This window comes from Chroicocephalus ridibundus, chromosome 21 (assembly GCF_963924245.1).
Source record: "Chroicocephalus ridibundus chromosome 21, bChrRid1.1, whole genome shotgun sequence".
Taxonomy (NCBI): domain Eukaryota; kingdom Metazoa; phylum Chordata; class Aves; order Charadriiformes; family Laridae; genus Chroicocephalus; species Chroicocephalus ridibundus.
Genome location: NC_086304.1, coordinates 1,936,302 through 1,955,673, shown reverse-complemented (window position 1 = coordinate 1,955,673; position 19,372 = coordinate 1,936,302). Strand labels below are relative to the sequence as shown.

Genomic DNA, 19,372 nt, shown 5'->3' with positions numbered 1-19,372 from the left:
AAAAAAAAAGGAGCCGAGGACACGGACACACACACAGAAGACTCCTCTTTTCTCGCTGCCTGCACTTATGCCTGGCGGAGCTGGTTCCCAGCCGTCCTGCCAACCTGCTGCCGGCCGCTGCCTGCGCTGCCCCCCAGGAGCCGCAGCTCAGCCCCACACCGGGGGCCCGGGGAAAGGGACTCCCTCCGGCCGCAAAGAAGGACCACCGAGGGGCCGCCGCCGAGCAAGGTGAGAGGCGGGGGAAAGCGTCGGGCTCGGCCCGGGGTCAAGCCGCCGTACTGCGCTATTTCACGGCAAGAGCTCCTTTCACCTCCGCGCCGGCGGAAAGTAAAGCGGGGAGCTGAGCCGGCGTGGGGGTGCCCACGGTTTTCCCCGCGGGATGCAGGGATGGGGTGGGGGGGGGAAACCGCAGGGCATCCTCCTGCCCTGCAGCGGAGGATGCTGGAAGCTGCTGGTCGTCCCCCCCCCTCCCCCCAAAATGTCCCGCTTCGGGGAGGTTTGTCCTTGTCACCGACACCCCCCCCCCTCCCCCGGGAGCACAGCATCGCGCCGCAAGTATTTTTTTTTTTTTTTTTTTTGATGGATCAGCTTGTACCGGCGCTGGCTCTGCAGCCCTGGAGGCAGAGCGGGGACCGAAGTGTGTGTGGGGGGTGGGGGGTGTTTCTTGCGAAGTTGGATGGAAAAAAGGACTTTGGTGCTGCCCGGCCGCCGCAGTCTGGAGCCCAGCCGTCTCCCTGCCCCGCCGGGCTCGAAGGCTTTGGGGAAAAGGGGAATTTTTGGGGCTGTTTCAGCAGCCGCTCCATGGAACCCTCATTTTGGGAGAGCTGCCGGAGGGGCTGCGGTGTCCCGTCACGGGAGGGGGGGGCTCCCCGTCCGTCCTGCGGAGGCTCTGGACGGGTCCTTGCCCCAAGGAGGCTGCAGTCAGGTAGCAGTGGGAAGGGAAACTGAGGCACGGAGCTGGGCAGGGGCTCGCACAGAGAACCCGGGGTCCGGCTCCCCCCTCTCCTGCCCCAGCTGCGCTCCGTGGGGAGGGTTTCAGGGTCGCGGAGGGGCTGGGGCAGAGCCCAGGGTGGGGGGTGTCTGTGGGCACTGCCGGATCTCCCCGTCCTCCCCCCATTCTCTCGGCTCTGACAGTGTCCCAGTGCGGGGACAGGCCGGGGAAAACAGAATAATTTGGGGGGGCTTTTCAAGGCTTTTCCCCACCGAGCAGCCCCAGCTTGAACCCCAAGTCCCCTGTAGGGTGCCCCGGGCTGGGGTAATTTGCTGCAAACCCCTTCCCCCCCGCCCCAGCTAGACCATTTTGTCCCCGGGACTAGGGGGCTGCCCTTGAGGATACTCCCCCCCCCCCCCCCCGAGGACCGCTTTTGGCCGCGGCCGCCTCCTCTCCCATCACCGACTTGTCCCGTCCCAACCCAACCCAGAACCTGTTGCTCTTCCTTTCGGCTGCTGGAGGGGGTGGGAAAAGCTCCCTCTGCCCCAGCCCGGACCCTTTTCCAGCTGCTGGGGGGGTGGGAAAACCGCAGCAGCTGGATGCTTTAAGGGCTGTTTTTCATGGGATGGGTTTAGACGGGGGAAACTGGGAGCTCGGATCTTTCCTCGGGGCGCTGGGATCTTGTGCTGGGAGCGAGGAGCTGCCAGTCCGCTGGGGGCGGGGGTGTGTGTGTGTGTGTGTGTGCAGAGGGGCTGGGGAGCCCCGGTTTAGCGGGTCCCACCTGAGCAGCGGTGCCGAAATCTGGGACACCCCCACACACACACCCCGCCCCATCCTCCACACTTCTGTCCCACCCCGTGCCTCAGTTTCCCCACTGGGAAAGGTTGGGATGGGGGTGCAAACCTTCGCGCCCGCGTGCGACACGCTCACCCATGGTCCCTGGGGGGGGTCCCCAAGGGGTCTGCTGCCACCCCCACCCCTCCCTGCGGGACTCTGTCTCTCCAGGGACCCCCCCCGGGCTCCCCTGGACCCCCTGCTGTGGGGGGGGACGACACATCGCGGCAATCCCAGCCCTGCAACAAGGAGCCCCTTTTTCCCTGCTGTGTTGGGGGGGGTGTTCTGGCAGCCGCAGGGACCCCCCCGTTGTCCCCACCTGCTTCCGGACTTTTAAGCTCTGCCAGCAGCTGGTGCCAAGAGGCTGCCGGGCGCTTCCCGCTGCATCCCCCCCCCAACCCCCGCCATCCCAGGGGACCCACCGTGTCCCCCGGCCCTGCCCCGCTCCGGGGACCCCTCCGGGCACGGCTGTACCCCCGGAATGGGGATGGATCCTGGACGCAGGGAAGGAGGTGGGGCGGGGGGGTGGTGGTGGTGGTGGGGGGGGGGGACGGGATGGGACGGGACACACGGATACAGGGACAGCCACGTGCGTGCCGTGCGTGGATGGGGACATGGGTGCGTCCGGCTGGCCGGGGTGTCCGAAGTCCTTTGCCAGTGGGGACGGGGTTGTCCGCTTGTGCCTGGAGCGGGGCCAGCCTCTGCCCGTGGCTGCTGACTCATTCTGCAGCTGAGCATCCCTGGAAAGCCACCGCTCCGCTGCTGGCCCCCCCCCGCCCCCACCCCCCCCCCGCACTGCTCCCTCGTCGTCGTCCCCCCCCGCCCCCGTGCTCGCTGCGGGCTGGCAGGGCACCTTGTAAACCGGGATGAGGGACCGTCACATGGAGGGGACAAGGGGACTCTTGGAGGAGAAGCCCCTTTCCGGAGATGGGAAGGGATCGGGCCCCCGGTTGTGTGTGTATGTGTGTCCCCCCCCCGCCTTCCAGCATCGCCCTGGACCAGGCGCCGCAGCCCCGGGTTGGAGGAGCCGCCTCCGAAAGCGGGGCCGAGCTCAGGGAGAAAGAATCATCGCTCCCGGCCCAAAAATAGACTTCAGCTCCATTTTCCACCTGGTTTCCCACGGAAATGGAGGTGACCCGGCCCCGCCGTGTGCGTGTCCCTGTCACGGTCCGTCCCCGGCACCTCCGAGGTTTTGGAGACGATCGAGCCCCACGAGCCACCACCTTTCCCCTCTCCGAGCTTTTTGGCCACCGTCCCCTAGCCCTGCTCCCAGCTTTCCCCTCCTGATGTGTGGGCCCGTTTGTGGCAAATAGGAGAAAAAAAAAATTAAAAAAAAAAATCAAAGAAAAGCCCCAAAAATCCAACCCCAAAGCCCAAACATGACGTCTGAGAGTCTCTTGCCGTCACGGGACTCCAGGACCTCAGAGCATCACCCACGGGCAGGGTGAAACTGGGTTTGGCCCTCTCCGTGTCCCATTCCCAGTGCTGGCACACTGGTCCCAGGCCGGGAGGGGAGCGGGGGGGGGTGGGGGGGTGGGGGGCACGGGAGGGGAGCAGGAGCCGCTCACCCCAGTTTGCCCCGTTCCCGCGGAGTTTTATCGCTCGAATTTCCTCCCCGGGGCTTGGCGGCTGCCGCCGGCCGCGGCTCACGCCACCGCGGCGCCTTGGGAACGGGAAGAAAAGGCGCCCGCGACAAAAGCCTTCCTCGCTTGGCCGGCCGGGGGCGGGGGGGGGGACGACACGGCAGCCAGCCCCCGAGCTGGACCCCGGCCACGGCCGCCGCGCAGGAGGGTTTTGTCCCCCGCTCCGGAGCCGTGGAGCTGAATCCAAATGATGCGGCGGGAGCAGAGAGAGCCCCTGGCTCAGGGTTGGCACCGCCGGCCGGGTCCTGGGCGACTGGGCTCTGGCTGCTGCTGGGGAGCGGGGGTGGGGTGGGGGGGGGTGCGTGGTCTGCATGTGATGGTCAACGTCCATGCTGCGTGGTGCCGGGGGCTGTGCATCCATGGTGCATGGTGCCAGGGGCTGTAGGTCCACAGTGCTTGGTGCCAGGGGCTGTGCATCCATGGTGCCAGGGGCTGTACATCCATGGTGCGTAGTGCCAGGGGCTGTGCATCCATGGTGTGTGGTGCCAGGGGCTGTAGGTCCACAGTGCTTGGTGCCAGGGGCTGTACATCCATGGTGCGTCGTGCCAGGGGCTGTGCATCCATGGTGTGTGGTGCTGGGAGCTGTAGGTCCACAGTGCTTGGTGCCAGGGGCTGTACATCCATGGTGCCAGGGGCTGTATGTCCATGGTGCGTGGTGCCAGGGGCTGTGCATCCATGGTGCATGGTGCCAGGGGCTGTAGGTCCACAGTGCTTGGTGCCAGGGGCTGTACATCCATGGTGCGTGGTGCCAGGGGCTGTAGGTCCACAGTGCTTGGTGCCAGGGGCTGTGCATCCATGGTGTGTGGTGCTGGGAGCTGTAGGTCCACAGTGCTTGGTGCCAGGGGCTGTACATCCATGGTGCATGGTGCCAGGGGCTGTATGTTCATGGTGTGTGGTGCTGGGGGCTGTAGGTCCACAGTGCTTGGTGCCAGGGGCTGTTCATCCATGGTGCATGGTGCCAGGGGCTGTACATCCATGATACATGGTGCCAGGGGCTGTTCATCCATGGTGCGTAGTGCCAGGGGCTGTAGGTCCACAGTGCTTGGTGCCAGGGCCTGTATCTGCATGGTAGGTGGCTCTACATCCATGGTGTGTGGTTGTAGGGGCTGTGCATGCATGGTGCATGGTGCCAGGGGCTGTACGTCCATGGTATATGGTGCTAAGGGCTGTACATCCATGGTGCCAGGGGCTGTGCATCCATGGTGCGTGGTTCTAGGGGCTGTACATCCATGGTGTGTAGTTCTAGGGGCTCTAAGTCCATGGTGCATGATGCCAGGGCCTGTATCTCCATGGTGCATGGTGCCAGGGGCTGTACGTCCATGGTGCATGGTGCCAGAGGCTGGATTTCGATGGTGCATGGTGCCAGAAGCTGTGCATGCGTGGTGCATGGTGCTAGGGATGTATCTCCATGGTGTGCGGCTCTGTGTCCATGATGCGTGGTTCTAGAGGTTGTACGTCCATGGTGCGTGGTGCCAGGGGCTGTCCATCCATGGTGCGTGGTGCCAGGGGCTGTATGTCCATGGTGTGTGGTTCTAGGGGCTGTCCATCCACGGTGCGTGGTGCCAGGGCCTGTAATCACACCCTCTCCCTGGCACATTGGTCCCACGGGTAAACTCAGGGAGCACCGTTCGCGAGGGGGATGGGGGCGACGGGGACAGCCTCCTGGCAGCTTGGCCCCGGCAGCCAGTGTCCTGGCCCAGAGCGTGCCGCGGAGGTGCCAAATCCACTCCCGTGGCCGCCGAAATCAATGCAGCGCAAAGAGCTCATCAATTCCAAAGCCGCTCCGAGTCTCAGGGTCGCCGTGCTCCCGTCCTGCTGCATCCTCAGGGAACCGTGCGGTGCATCCCCGGTACGGGGTGGGGGGCTGAGGAAACCCCCAACCTCTGCAGAGGGGTGAGGGGTTATCGGGGCTGTGCCCCCTTGCACCGTGCAGGGACATCTCCCCGCATCCCCATCCTCCTCTCCGGATGGCCCTGTGGGCAACCGGAGCCCCTCCGCGACATGCCCGGCGTCCCCAGCGGGTCCCCCCAGGGTAGTGGTGGTGGTGGGGAGGGGGGGGCAGTGCTAGCCACTGGGCTCTCCTTTCAGCGCCGGCCCCCAGCCCGCCGAGGAGAGCCCTTTGTGCCAGGCAGCCCTGAGAGAGGCCTGGGACATAATGGCCGCTTTGCTCGGCCCCGGTTTTCCCAGCCCGCGCGCGGGGAACCTCCGGCGTGAGCTGCATGGCAAAGAGAAGCCCTCCTGCTCCTTCCCTCCCCCTCCGCCCCCCGCTTTGTGTCGTGTGTGTGTGTGTGTCTGTGTGTGTGTGTGTGTGTCCCACTACTCCCCGCCGCCTCGCTGACCTCAACCCCCACACGTGCACGAGCGCACGCACACGCGTGTGCGCGGCCTCACGCCTGCACGCCGCGATGGGCCGGGGGGGGTGGGGGGCAGCAACGGCGCCACGCACGTGCCCTTCTCGCCTGCCCTCGACGCCTCTATCCCTGCCCACCCCCAGCCACAAAAGCCCCCTCGGTCTGAGGTTTCGCCCCCCCCCGGCCCTGCCATCGCCTCCCTCCCTGCCGGGGCCAGCGTTTGGGCTCAGAGTTTCCGTGCCGCCGGGGCCACGCTGGGCTCCCATGTCCCCAGGGGGACCCGGATTCCCGGGAAGGGGGGGGGGGGGCTGGATGGGACCCAGTGGCATCCAGCTGATAGTCCCGGTTGCCGGTGCTTTCTCCTTCCTCCCGTTATCCAGGGCACGTTTCCTTCTCTTCCCGCTCCTCTGCGCCACCCAAGGGTCCCGGTTACCCCGCAGCCGTGCCAGTGCCGCCCTCTCCGTCTGTGCCCCCATGCGCCACCCCATCCCTGCGCACACGGGGGTGTCTCCCCGGCCTCTCCCCCTCCTGCGGGGAAGGGCTATTTTTGATGCCCCTCTGGATTTTAAGCGCGGCTGGTGGTTTTTCCTCCCTCTTCGCAGGGCAGAGGATGGCCTCAGCCCTCCGGCTGCTGCTGCTCTGGGCGTTTGCCCCCACGGTGGTCCCGGAGGTGTTTGGCCCCGGAGATGGCACAGGTAACTCGGCATCATCGCCCGCATCCGCCGTGGACGCCCTGCGGCGGGGGGCTGGGGCAGGGGTTGGGGGGCGGGGGGGGACACCCCACGCGGGTCCCGCTCACGGCTCCTGTCTTCTCCCACCCAGAGGACCTCAAGGCCCTGCAGGTCTCCATCCCACGCCACCCAGCCCTGGACGCCGTGCTGGCGGGCGACATCACCATCCCCTGCCTCATCACCTACCTCGGCCCCCAGCCCACCGCCGGCACGGCCGGCCGCCGGGCGGTGCTGGGGACCCCCCGCGTCAAGTGGACCTTCATCTCTGAGGGCAAGGAGGTGGAAATCTTGGTAGCCCGGGGGGACAGGGTGAAGGTGAGCGAGGACTATCGCCTCCGCGCCTCCCTGCCCATCTTCCACCGGCGCTACACCAACGCCTCGCTGCTGCTCACCGAGCTGCGGCCCAACGACTCGGGCATCTACCGCTGCGACGTGCAGCACGGCATCGAGGACGGCCACGACATCCTCCACCTCAAAGTCAAAGGTATCTCCCGCTGGGGCGCGGTGGGATTCGGGTCTTGGAGGCGGGGGGGGGAGGTTTGCGGAGGTCCACCCACCCCAGGTGCCTTCTCCTGGCTCAGCAAACCCCCTCCTGCACCCACCCTTATGGGTGGGGGGCTGCCCAAAGGGGTACCCAGGTTCAGATGCACCCCATATGGGTGGGGGGCTGCTGGAAAGGGGCAGCCGGCTGGAGACACACCCGTATGGGTGGGGGGGCTGCTGCAAAGATGCACTCTTATGGGTGGGGGGCCGCCGGAAAGGTGCACCTGGGTGGAGATATGCCAGTATGGGTGGGGGGCTGCCCAAAGGGGCACCCGGGTTCAGATGCACCCCGTATGGGGGGGGGGGGCTGCTGGAAAGATGCACCTTGTGGGGTGGGGGGGCTGCTGGAAAGGGGCACCTGGCTGGAGTTGCACCCATATGGGTGGGGGGGCTGCTGCAAAGATGCACCCTACGGGTTGGGGGGCTGCTGGAAAGGGGCACCCAGGTGCAGATGCACCCTTATGGGTGGGGGGCCGCTGGAAAGGGGCACCTGGGTGGAGATGTGCCCGTATGGGTGGGGGGGGGCTGCCCAAAGGTGCACCCAAGTGGAGATGCGCCTATGTGGGAGGGGGGCTGCTGGAAAGGTGCACCCAGGTGCAGGTGGACCCATATGGGTGGGGGCTGCCCAAGGGGGCACATATGGGTGCAGATGTACCTGTATGGGTGGGGGGGCTGCTGCAAAGATGCACCCTTATGGGTGGGGGGCTGCCGAAAGGAGGACCCGGGTTCAGATGCACCCCATATGGGGTGGGGGGGCTGCTGGAAAGATGTACCTGTATGGGTGGGGGGGCTGCCCAAAGGGGCACCTGGGTTCAGATGCATCCTTATGGGTGGGGGGGCTGCTGGAAAGGTGCACCCCGGTGCAGACACACCCATATGGGTGGGGGGGCTGCTGCAACGATGCACCCTTACGGGTGGGGGGGCCGCCCAAAGGGGCGCCCTGGTTCAGATGCACCCTTATGGGTGGGGGGGCTGCTGCAAAGGTGTACCTGTACGGGTGGGGGGGGGCTGCTGAAAAAGGGCACCCAGGTGCAGATGTACCCATATGGGTGGGGGGGCTACTGGAAAGGGGCACCCAGGTGGAGACGCACCCGTATGGGTGGGGGGGCTGCTGCAAAGATCCACTCGTGTGCATGGGGGGGGCTGCTGGAAAGGGCCACCTGGGTGCAGATGCACCCGTATGGGTATGGGGGGGGGCTGCTGGAAGTGCGCACCCGGGCGGAGATATGCCCATAGGGGTGGGGGGGCTACGGCAAAGATCCACTCGTGTGGGTGGGGGCTGCCCAAAGGGGCACCCGGGTGCAGATGCACCCATGCGGGTGGGGGCTGCCGTGAAGCCCCTTGCCCGTGCCCGCCTCCCACCCCCCTTACCCCCCTCCCCGTCCCGCAGGGGTGGTGTTTCACTACCGGGAGGGTTCCATGCGCTACGCCTACACCTTCGCCGAGGCGCGGGAAGCTTGTGCCAGGATCGGCGCCCGCATCGCCACCCCCGAGCAGCTCTACGCCGCGTACCTGGGCGGCTACGAGCAGTGCGACGCCGGCTGGATCGCCGACCAGACCGTCAGGTGGGCATCGCCGGCACCCCCACATCGCTACCCCCCTCCCCCCCGCTCCAACCACCCCCCACCCCGGCGAGCCTCCAGCCCTCCCCTCTCCTCTCCCTCCCCCCCCCCAGGTACCCCATCCACACGCCCCGCGAGGCCTGTTACGGAGACATGAACGGCTTCCCCGGCGTGAGGAACTACGGCGTGGTGGACCCGGGGGACATGTACGATGTGTACTGCTACGCCGAGGACCTCCCAGGTGCCTGCGGTGCCACCAGCCCTGTCCTACGACCCCCACCCCCCTGCCCCCCAACTTCTGTGGCCGCGCTAACTCGCCCCCGTAACCCATTTAAACCCCCCCCGCCCCGTGAAAAAGCCGCTCGGAAACCTCTGCTCTGCACAGCTTTGGGCGCTCAGGTGCAGGCGAACGCGGGGACTCGCTGTGCTGCTCCCCAAAACGTCTCTGGTTTGGTTTTTGCGGGGTGCGGGGCTCCCCCGCGGCCCCCCCCCGGTGCCCATCCCTGGCCTCAGGGCTGGGGGATGCCGGGAGTGATCCACCCTGGGGTGTCAGCACGCCGTGGTGTTTTGGGCTTTGGGGATGCTCACGCCGGGCTTTGCACGTGCTGGGGTGCTCCTCGTCCCGCGGCTCGGGGACGTCTCGCTCGGCCTGGGGTGTGGAGGTGGCCGGGGACGCCCTTTGGGCCCCGGTGGGGGGGCTGCGGCTGCCGTGGGGCTGGCTGGGGGGTTGCCGGGCGGGCGGCAGGGATGCGGCGCAGGATGCTGGTGCGCGGGACGCGACGCGCCGGGACGGGGAGAGCGTGCGGTCGCGGGGGACCCCCCACCCCAGCCCTTCTCGGCACGAAGCCCCACCGCGGCGTCCCCTGGGCTTGCGGGTCCCTTAAAAATGTCCCCTACGTGGACTTGCGCCTGCGCAGGGCACGGACTTGCTCCTCTGCCCCCCTTTTATGGATGCCAGGTTGGACGGGGCTCGGAGCAACCTGGGCTATGGTTTTTTTCTCTGCCTGGAGCCCGTTTTCTGCAGGACGTGCAGAAAGCCTGGACCTAAAAGGGGCTCCGGGAAAGCTGGGGAGGGACTCTGGAGCAGGGAGGGGAGCCACGGGACGTTGGGAATGGGTTGAAACCAAAAGAGGGGAGATTGAGATGAGATGTGGGGAAGAAATTCCTTCTTCCGAGGGCGGTGAGCCCCTGGCCCAGGTTGCCCAGAGAAGCTGGGGCTGCCCCATCCCTGGAGGGGTTCAAGGCCAGGTTGGACGGGGCTTGGAGCCACCTGGGCTGGTGGGAGGTGGCCCTGCCCAGGGCAGGGGGGGGACGGGACGGGATGGTTTTTTTTACAGTCCCTTCCCACCCAAAACCATTCCACGATTCTATGCCTTAAAATCTCAGCTCCCGTTTCCGAGGGCAGGAATCCCGCACGGCACAGGAGCCAGGGCAGGGAGGCAGCAGGTCCCCTCCAGCCCCCCGGTGTCCCGTCCCCCCCCCCCCCCCCCCACGGCGAGGACCACGCCGGAGGTCCCCATCCCCACACCATCTCCTGGGAGGGGGGGGGGGGGGCACAAAGAGGAGGCGAACCCCCCCCTGCCCCGGCGCTGATATTTCCCCCCCCCCCCGCCCCCGCCTCCGTCTCCTTCCTCTCTTCGCAGGGGAGATCTTTTTGGAGACGTCCCCAGAGAAATTCACGCTGGAGGAGGCGGCGGTGCGGTGCCGGGCGCTGGGGGCCGAGCTGGCGAGGCCGGGGCAGCTGTACGCGGCGTGGAGCGGGGGGCTGGACGCCTGCAGCCCCGGTTGGCTGGCGGACGGCAGCGTCCGGTACCCCATCGTCACCCCCCGGGAACGCTGCGGGGGGGCCCTGCCGGGCGTCAAAACCATCTTCCTCTTCCGCAACCAGACGGGATTCCCCGACGCCCAGAGCAGATACGATGCTTATTGCTTTCGAGGTAATAAAAAAAAAAAAAAAAAAATTTGAAAAAAAAAAAAAAAAAAAAGGGCACCCCCCCCCCCCCCTCACCCCCCCACCCCCCCCCCCCGCCTCGAAAAAGGGCACCCCCCCCTCGGCCCGGCGGGTGCTCCCGGGCAGCGTTGAGCTTTTGGGGAAAGCTCCGGGAAGTACCGGGGGCGGGGGGGGGGTGTGGGGGGGTGTGCCCGCTCCCGCAGGGGCGGCATGGCATCGGGATCCCTGCCTGTTCCCCCCTCTATCGCGATAGAGCCAAGGGGCGGTGTTGTACCACGTCTCCGCCGTGCCGTGGGGGGGTGGGTGGGGGAGGTGGGGGGGGGGGGAGGTAGGGGTGCTTCGCATGGTCTCCGTGTTGCATGCCGATATGTCGCGATAGGCGGCGGGATAACCTGCACGGTCACGATACTGCATGCCGCTACTTCATGACAGAGGAGGGGCGCTCTGCGTGGTCTCACTAGTGCATGCCGATCTGTCGTGACAGACTAGGGCCGCCCTGCACGTCCTCGGTGCTATATCGCGATAGACCAGGGATGTTCTGCGTGGCGTCGTTGGTCTGCGTGACCCGCGGGGGCACAGATGGTTCATCCCCCAGGGCAGGGGGGCATCGCCGGGTCCCTGCGGGCGGCAAGGCTGGTTTTTAGGGAATATGGCAGCGGTGAATAGGAAACGGGAGCCGCGGGCGGCGGCGCTGGTTGCCGGCTGGCCCGTGTGCCGGCCGACGTGGGCGATAAGCCAGGGGAGGACGAGCGAGGATGGAGGCTGGCAGGGATAACGGAGGGAGGAAGAGCCTCCCCTCCGCTCCTCCTTCCCGGTCCCTCATCTCTGTGCATCCCCCCGGGACCACGGGGGCTCGTGACGGGGACACTGTCTCCTGGATCAACCGGATGCCGGGCATCTCCGTGCCTCAGTTTCCCCATCTATCATCAGGGAAAGCCGTGGGTTAGGCAGGACGGACCCGTCCCATGAATCCGCGACCCCTGTAACCCACTAACTCCCCACACATGTCTGCGCTCCCCGGGGTGGGGATGGGGGAATGGAGAAGGACCCCCGCCCGGGGTGTGTCCAGGTTTAGGGTTCACTGGAGGGGGAGAAGCGGGGAGACCCGCTGTCGGGAAGCGCAGGGACGAGCAGAAAAATGCTGCGAGTGGAAAATTTGGCATTGCTTGCCGAAGCCACGAGCCGTGGAGGTCGAGGTCCCCACCGGGGTGCCAGGCTGTCCCCAAGGCTCCAGCCCCGCGCCGGGGCAAGGGCATCTCTGCCTGCCGCCGGGCCAGGACGGGGCAGTAATATCCCACTTTCTTTCTGCCCACAGAAGGGACAAACTCTTTCCCTGAGGCTGCAGGAAAATACCGAGCCAGAGAGCCCGAGGGCCTCCAGGAGATTGTTACAGTGGCAGAAAAGCTGGAGGAGCTGCAGCTGCCCAAAGCGCAAGTGGAGATTGAGTCGCGAGGGGCTATATACGCCGTCCCTTTCTTTAAGGACGCTGAGCTGGAAAAGCCGAGCCCGTCCCCCGAAGACGCACCGGGGCCAGGGACCCGGCACCCCCCGCTAGATACCTCCGTGTCCTCAGGTCACCCGGCCTCTGCCACCCCTTTTCCCACGGCCCCGGCCGTCCCCGAGGCAGGCGTCCCCCTTAGCTGTGGTGCGAAAGCGGGGAGCCCGTGCCCCGCGGAGGAGGATGGGGGGGAACAGGGACAGTTGGGGAGCTGGGGACACGGGCAGGTCGAGCAGCCGCCGCGGCGATGCCAGGGCTGGGGTGCAGGAGAGAAGCCGCAGGGACGGAGGCGCCGGGATGGCAAGGAGAGGTCGGAGGCACCCGTGGGTGGCCGCCTGGCCCCAGCCATCCCCAGCCCTCCCACGGAGGGAGTGCCCACGGCCACGGCACCGGGGTCTTGGCGTAGGGCTCTGCACAAGCCACCGGCGCGGGGACATCTGTCTGTCCCCTCCTCGGCCGGGGTCCAGCATGCAGGGTCAGTGCCGGACCGCGATTTAGCGGCACGAAGAGTTGGAGCAGGGCGAGGAGCCCAGGCGCAGCGGTGAGGGGCTGAGCGTGGCCCCCGCGGCAGGGAGGCCTGTGCAGTGGCCGAGCCAGAGCTCGGGCTGCCGCGACGCTTCGGAGGGGACAACGACACACGGGCTCAGGGCCGTCTCCGTCTCCCTGGGCACCTTCATGGCGGCGTCGCCCCACGGGCAGGATCCGCAGCGATGCCGGTGCCCGCGGCCCCGCGGTCTGGCTGGCTCCCGGCGCCGGTGTCTCACTGCCATTCTGCCTTGCCCTTTGCAGAGGAGGAGGAGGAGGAGGAGGGAGCAGCGCCGGGCAGGGACACGGCCAGCACGTCGGTGGAGAGCCCGGGCGGAGGCCGCGACCCCGGCCAGCCCATGGAGCCGGATGGAGCTGTCGGCGCCCAGACGCTCTCCGGGGCCCCGCGGGCGGGCGCAGAGGGACCCACCGGTGCCCCGTCTCCGGCGGGGGCCGCAGCAGGTGACACGGAGCACCCCGAGGGGTTTCCCCGGCCGCCCAGCCCCGCTGCCCCCACCTGCCGCCCCGATCGCCCGTGGGACGCCATGGGGCGGCCAGCCCACACTGCCAGCCCTGGGGCACCGGGGCACCGGGTGACGTCGCCGACCGGTGCCACTTCTGCCACCTCGACAGATAGCCGAGAGCCCGGCGGGACCCCCCGCCGTGGCCACCAGCCCGGTGGGGCGAGGACCCCCGTCCCCACTGCTGAAGATGCCGAGCTCTCGGGAGACGTGGCCGAAAGCCCCGGGGTGTCCCCGCTGCCCCCCGCACCCCCGCAGCCGCAGGAGGAGGGAGAGGAGCAGTCGGGGGCCCCGTGGCTGCCCTCGCCCGCGGTCCCCGGGGGCGGAAGCACCGTCCCCGCGGCAGAGGCGACGGCGGTCACACCGTGGCACGTGGAAGTGCCCGGCAGCAGCAGCAGCATGCCGGCGGTGGGACACGAGGATGCTGCGCCGAGACCCCCGGGCAGTGACCGCGGGATGCCTGCCGCTTCTTCGGAAGAGGAGGAAGAGGAGGAGGAGGAAGAGCCACCCGCTCCCTCCGTTGCAACCGTGGAGGGTTTCCTTGCAGCCATTCCCGGAGAACCAGGTGGGACCCGCAGGGATGGCCTCACCTCTCCCCGTACCGGCAGCTCCGGGGTGGTGCCGGTGGGGACTCCGCTGGGGGACGCGACCCCCAGCACGGCCGCCCCCCTGCCCGCCCTCCCCACCGAGAGGGCCAGCGTCGGGGCAGGCTCCCGCTCGGCCGGGGGTCCCCGCCGTGCCACCCTCGCCCTCGGGGCAGCTCTCCTGGCTGCTCTCCGCCACTAGAGAAAGCCAACACCTTTCCTTCACGCTGTGCTTCCCTCTGTCCGTCCATCCGTCCGTCCGTCTCTCCTCTCTCTCTCTCTCCTCCTCAGCTGGGTAAGGGAAGGTTTACAGGTCCGGAGAAGCACATATTTGTCAAACAAATTGGTCCGAGCTCCGCATGCACTTAAATCTCTTCTACTTCTGTGAAGTGTTTTAATGACCGTTTCCATGAAAAGAGAAAAAAAAAAAAAAAAAAAAAAAAAAGAAAAAAATCAAAAGAAGGCCGCCCCCCCACCCCCTCTCCTCCCCCCAACCCTACTCTGACTAACAGTGGTACTAATAAAGGGAATTAAAAGCTTTCTAGAACAAGCACCCGGGCTTGCTCTTCCCTTCGTCCTTGCGCCTACTGCCTCGCTCACCACCCGCGCGCCCCCCCCCCCACACTGACGAACTAATCCCCCGGCTCCCCCCACCCCGGCCCGTTCCCCCGAGTCCCCGGGGAAGGGGGGGTGGACGGGACGCCGTGCGAGGTGGGGCGGTGGGGTATGGCGGCTTCGCACCCTCCCTGCGGCACCCCCCCCCCCCGCCCCCCGGGACTGGATCACCCCTCGCTGCCCCGGGCGGAGGGACAAGGTGTGAGCAAGGGTGGGGGGGGCTTCCTGCCCTGCAGCCACGGGGGGCACCGATGGGTCCTGGGGTGCAGAGCCCCGCCGAGAGCACCCATCCATGGCCAAGCACCCCAAAATCGCTGCAGTCCTCCCCCCCCCCGGGGAGCATAGATTCCCCTCCCCCCCGCCATGAGGGCTGAGATGGGCGAGCAGTGAGTGCGTGAACCGCCGCGGGTGGGTGTCACCCACCCAGACCCACCCTCCCACCCCCTCGGGGTGCTCCCAGCTCCGATGCCACCGACCCCCTCCCCCGTCTGCTCTCCCGCCTCCCTGCAAGGGAGGGGACCATGCGGGGTGCCCCCCCCCCCAAGTCCCATGGCACGGAGGATGCTCGGTGGCGGGTGCCTTTGCCCTGGCAAGGATTGCGGCTCGGGGGGAGCCGGCTGGGCGGCGTTAGGGCCCTAAATAGCTCATCCTGCTCCGTGCCTCCGTCTGCTCGGATGAGCCGGGTGTCCCGAGCGAGCCGCCGGCGCCTTGTGTGAGGTGACGGCGTCTGGGGACGGGCGAGGGCGGCAGCATCGTCCTCGGCAGGGCTCCACCGAGCCAAGGACCATTAAACGGGCATCGTCAGGCTGGAGGGTGTCAAGGGCTTTGAGTCTCCGCTCCGTCGGCGCCGGCGGCAGCCCTTCATCACCCTCTGGAACCGGGGCTGGGAGCACACGATGTGCTCCAGGCGCCTTAATGACCGTAACGAGCCGGTCGGGGACATGGGGACGGCCAGGCTGAAGGTGACAAGAGGGGGACAGGCGCGAGGCTCACCTCGCCGCCAGGCTGAGGACGTGCCGAAGGCTTTATCCCTTTGCGCGTCCCGTCCCGAGGCGCATTGGCCGCGTCGTTGCAGGGGACAGCCGGAGCTGGGCCAGGGGCTGGCATGGCAGCGAGCCCACCGAGGGGGAGGACGAGAGCATCCAGCTCACGTCCCCCGTGCCCTGAGGGGTGGCCAAAGCCCCGAACCCGGCCAGTTCTCGGCCGGGGCGGCTCAACCGGGAGTTTCCCATGAACTGAGGGCAGACGGGATGGCTCCGGGCACGTCGCCGTGCGCCCGAATCCTTCCCCTGGCCCAGGCTCGGTGCCCACAGTGCCCAGATGAGGGACCTGATTGCCGTAGGGCGCTCACTGCTTTAACGCTGCTGGGCGCTAACGAGGTCCCGTGGTGACGAAGGCTGCGTGTGCCTTGCAGGTGGCTGCGTCCCCAACCCCTGCCTGAATGGAGGGACCTGCGCGGAGGACGGCGCCCACCTGGCCTGCCTGTGCCTGCCCGGCTACGGAGGCAGCACCTGCGAACGACGTGAGTGCCCCAGGTGCCACCGCGGCCACGGCGGCTGGTCCCCGTGGAGCACCCTCGGCTGCTGAACCAGCGGCCCAGGAGACGTAAACGCGGGGAAATCAGATTTTGGGTGTTTTTTTTTTTTTTTTCGCTTGTTGGTGAGCTGGGCTCCATCACCCTGACCCTCTCCTCTCCCCCCCACCCCTCGCTCCCCTCCGCGGTTCAGCGCTGGAGACGTGCAGCCCGGGCTGGGACAGCTTCCACGGGGCCTGCTACAAGCATTTCTCCACCCGGAGGAGCTGGGAGGACGCCGAGACCCAGTGCAGGCATTACGGGGGCCACCTGGCCACCATCCTGACCCCCGAAGAGCAGGACTTCATCAACGGTACGTGGTGCCGCTCCGGACCCCGCTGCATTCCGTCCCCCCGCCCCCCGGCCCTGCATCTCTGTCCACGGGACCCTCAGCATCCCTCAGCGCCGGGATTTAAACCTTCGCATTTTAAACCTGAAGCCAAAAAGCAGCCGAGGGAAGGCAAAGGAAATAAAGAATAAAGGGAACAGATGATACGGTGGATGGACCAGAGTGTGGCTGGATGCTCGCTAGCCACTTGGCTAGTGAGAGAGAGGGGAAGTGCGACAGACAGCAGGATCTGATGGAGGGAGGGAGGGAGGGAGGGATGGAGGGATGAACAGACAGGTAGATACATGGATGGGCACAAGAGAAGATGGAGAGATACACGGATAGCCATGGGAGCAGACGGATACACGCGTGCCGTGCGGACAGACCAGTAGAGGGTTGGCCACGTGCAAGTAAATTTGAAGGCGAAGCAATAACCTGCCTGAAAGACATGGGGGGAGACGGCGGGAATGGGGGGAGGCAGAGGACAACAGCAGCCAGGATGGGACGGAGAGCGAGGAGGCCTGGAGGGATGAGGGTTGAAGGAGGAAGGGACCGGGAGAGACCTGGCAGGGACCTGCAGGGACCGGCCGGACCAGAAAAGGGCAGGCAGGGACAGGCAGGGACTGGCAGGGACCTGCAGGGACAGGCAGGGACAGGCAGGGACTGGCAGGGACAGACAAGGACCTGCAGGGACAGGCAGGGACCGGCTGGACCAGAAAAGGGCAGGCAGGGACAGGCAGGGACAGGGCTGGACCGAGGGGACAGGCAGGGACAGGCAGGGACCGGCCGGACCAGAAAAGGACAGGCAGGGATAGGCAGGGACTGGCAGAGACCTGCAGGGACAGGCAGGGACAAGTAGGGATAGTCAGGGACAGGCAGGGACAAGTAGGGATAGTCAGGGACAGTCAGGGACAGACGAGGACCAGCAGGGACAGGCAGGGGCAGGCAGGGACCGTCAGGGACAGGCAGGGATAGGCAGGGACAGGCAGGGACCGTCAGGGACAGGCAGGGACAGGCAGGGATAGGCAGGGATAGGCAGGGACCGGCAGGGACAGGCAGGGACAGGCAGGACCGAGGGGACACAGGGCTCTGCCGCCCTCTCCCGGCCAGTCCCGTCCCGCCGCTCCCCCGGGTGGTGGTGGTGGTGGGGGGGGTGGGTTCAAGGCTGGGGGGGGAAGGTCCCGCTGTGTCCCCTTCGGGATTCTCCTTGTCCCCAAAGCCCAAACCTCCCCCCCCGCCCCGCTTCAGGGCTGGGCTTTTCCCACCCACTCGCCCCCAGACCCCAAATCTCCCCAAATTCAGCCTCCAGCTCCCTTGAGCCCCACCCTGACAGAGGGTGCTGGGAGGGGGGGGGGTTTGGGGGTGCTCTCCCCCCCCAAAACACCCCCTCTCTGCACCCCCCCGCCCCAGACCAGTACAGGGAGTACCAGTGGATCGGCCTGAACGACCGGACCATCGAGGGGGATTTCCAGTGGTCCGACGGGAGCCCCTTGGTAAGTTGGGCCACCAGCCCCCCTGTGCCCCCCCCCCAGGAGAAGACACCACCCCCCCACCCCCCCCCCCCAGCCAGGCACCTCCTCATCCTTCTCCATCGCTTGGGAACGTGCCCGAGGGATGGGTCCGACCCTGGGACCAGGCTTTGAAGTCCATCCCCCCCCTGCCCCCCAGTAGCCGCTTGCCGGGCTGAGCATCCTCTGGGGTGCCGTGGGTGAGGCAGACACACACACCCCCCCCCATCCCCCCCCCCCGGGATTTGGGGTCCCAAGGCCATGCCAAGGGGCACGGAGACGGCACCTCAACCCAGTGACGGGGGTGTGGGGGGGTGGCACAGCCAGGAGGCTGCAGATGGGTTTGAGTCCCCCCCCCTCCCTTAAAGGGTGTGCCGGGGTGCCCCATGCACCCCCTCCCGCCTGTCCGTGTCCCCCCCAGCTCTACGAGAACTGGCACCCCGGGCAGCCCGACAGCTATTTCCTCTCCGGGGAGAACTGCGTGGTCATCGTGTGGCACGACGGGGGCCAGTGGAGCGACGTCCCCTGCAACTACCACCTCTCCTACACCTGCAAAATGGGGCTGGGTAAGCCGTGCCCCCCCCTCTCCCCCCCCCCATCCCTGCCCCGGGCAGAGGGGCCGGGGCTGCACCCCCCCTCCGCCACCCCAAAGCGGGGGGTCCCCACCGTCCCTGCAGTGGGGGAATGGGTCCTGTGCGCGGGACCCTTGTTTGGGGTTTGAGGGGGGGGGGGGCGGTTTACTATGGTTTGAGGGGGGCAATGACCCCTTGCCCCCCCCCCCCCCCCCCCCCAGTGCAGTGCGGGCCTCCCCCCGCCGTCAGCAACGCCCGCGCCTTCGGCAAACCAAAGCAGCGCTACGAGATCGGCTCCATCGCGCGGTACCAGTGCCACCGCGGCTTCGTCCAGCGCCGCTCCCCCGTCATCCGGTGCCGGGAAGACGGGACGTGGGAACCCCCCCAGCTGGCCTGCCGCCCCGGTGAGCGCGGGGCTCCCCCCGGCTCCCCCCCAGCATCCGCCTCCGGGGCTCCCCCTTCACCTGGGGCTTCTTGTGTCGTCCCCCCCAACCCCAGGCCTGGCTCAACCCCCCGACGACTGAGCGAGGACAGAAGCCACCACCTCCCCGGGGCCCCGGAGCCGGCGTGGATGGGGACGGCATCGGGATGCCAGCGCAGACCCCCCCGGCATGGCACAAAACCTCACCGTTGGGCGTCTGCCGCCTCTTTTGTTTTATATCTGTACAAAGAAATCCTAATAACTAAAGATCCCCTCGAAAGGAACTGACAACGACCCGAAATGTGGTACGGGGGGGGTGTGTGTGTGTGGGGGTGTTTTGTTCCTGGACTCGCAATAGAGTTGAAATCGGGGGGGGGACGACGGACGGGACACACACTGTGGGCAGGTGATGGCATTGATGCGCCAACGTCACCTTCAGCCGCTTTCTCCCACCTCTGGCCCAAGAGTCCTCATCCTGTGACACCCTGGGGGGGCGGGGGCAACACGGGGACAAGCAAGGGGGTGCAGGGGGTCCTGGGGTGCAGGGGGGGTTTTGCACTCCCCAGGAAAGGCAGGAGCCGCTGACACAGGCTCGGGGTGGGTACGTGTCACCCAAATGTCCCCTCTGTGCTTCTGCGGGTATTAAAACCTGTAAAGGGATGGCGCGGAGCGGTGGCCCGG

The 19,372-nt window shown here is 67.2% G+C and overlaps 1 protein-coding gene across 4 annotated transcripts; it reads left to right on the top strand.

The window, feature by feature from the left end:
- BCAN (brevican) lies at positions 1–18,985 on the top strand. Of its 4 annotated transcripts, XM_063357269.1 has the most exons (15): positions 1–228; positions 6,362–6,454; positions 6,582–6,974; positions 8,424–8,598; positions 8,709–8,836; positions 10,239–10,532; positions 11,862–12,119; positions 12,834–13,031; positions 13,203–13,655; positions 15,704–15,811; positions 16,017–16,175; positions 17,601–17,683; positions 18,120–18,264; positions 18,492–18,674; positions 18,769–18,985. In XM_063357269.1, exons 2-15 carry the CDS (start codon positions 6,370–6,372, stop codon positions 18,792–18,794), a joined length of 2,688 nt encoding a protein of 895 aa, XP_063213339.1. In that variant the 5' UTR covers positions 1–228; positions 6,362–6,369; the 3' UTR covers positions 18,795–18,985. The 4 variants fall into 4 exon arrangements, with proteins under 4 accessions (XP_063213339.1, XP_063213341.1, XP_063213340.1 ...); XM_063357271.1 differs by lacking the exon at positions 10,239–10,532; XM_063357270.1 differs by lacking the exon at positions 11,862–12,119.
- Positions 18,986–19,372: the final 387 nt, after the last annotated feature.

Coding starts and splice junctions, on each gene's coding strand:
- BCAN (XM_063357268.1), top strand. CDS start 6,370: ATGGCCTCAGCCCTCCGGCTGCTGCTGCTCTGGGCGTTTGCCCCCACG. Junction 13,656..15,703: donor AGCCATTCCCGGAGAACCAG/GTGGGACCCGCA, acceptor TGTGCCTTGCAG/GTGGCTGCGTCCCCAACCCC. Junction 16,176..17,600: donor AGAGCAGGACTTCATCAACG/GTACGTGGTGCC, acceptor CCCCCGCCCCAG/ACCAGTACAGGGAGTACCAG.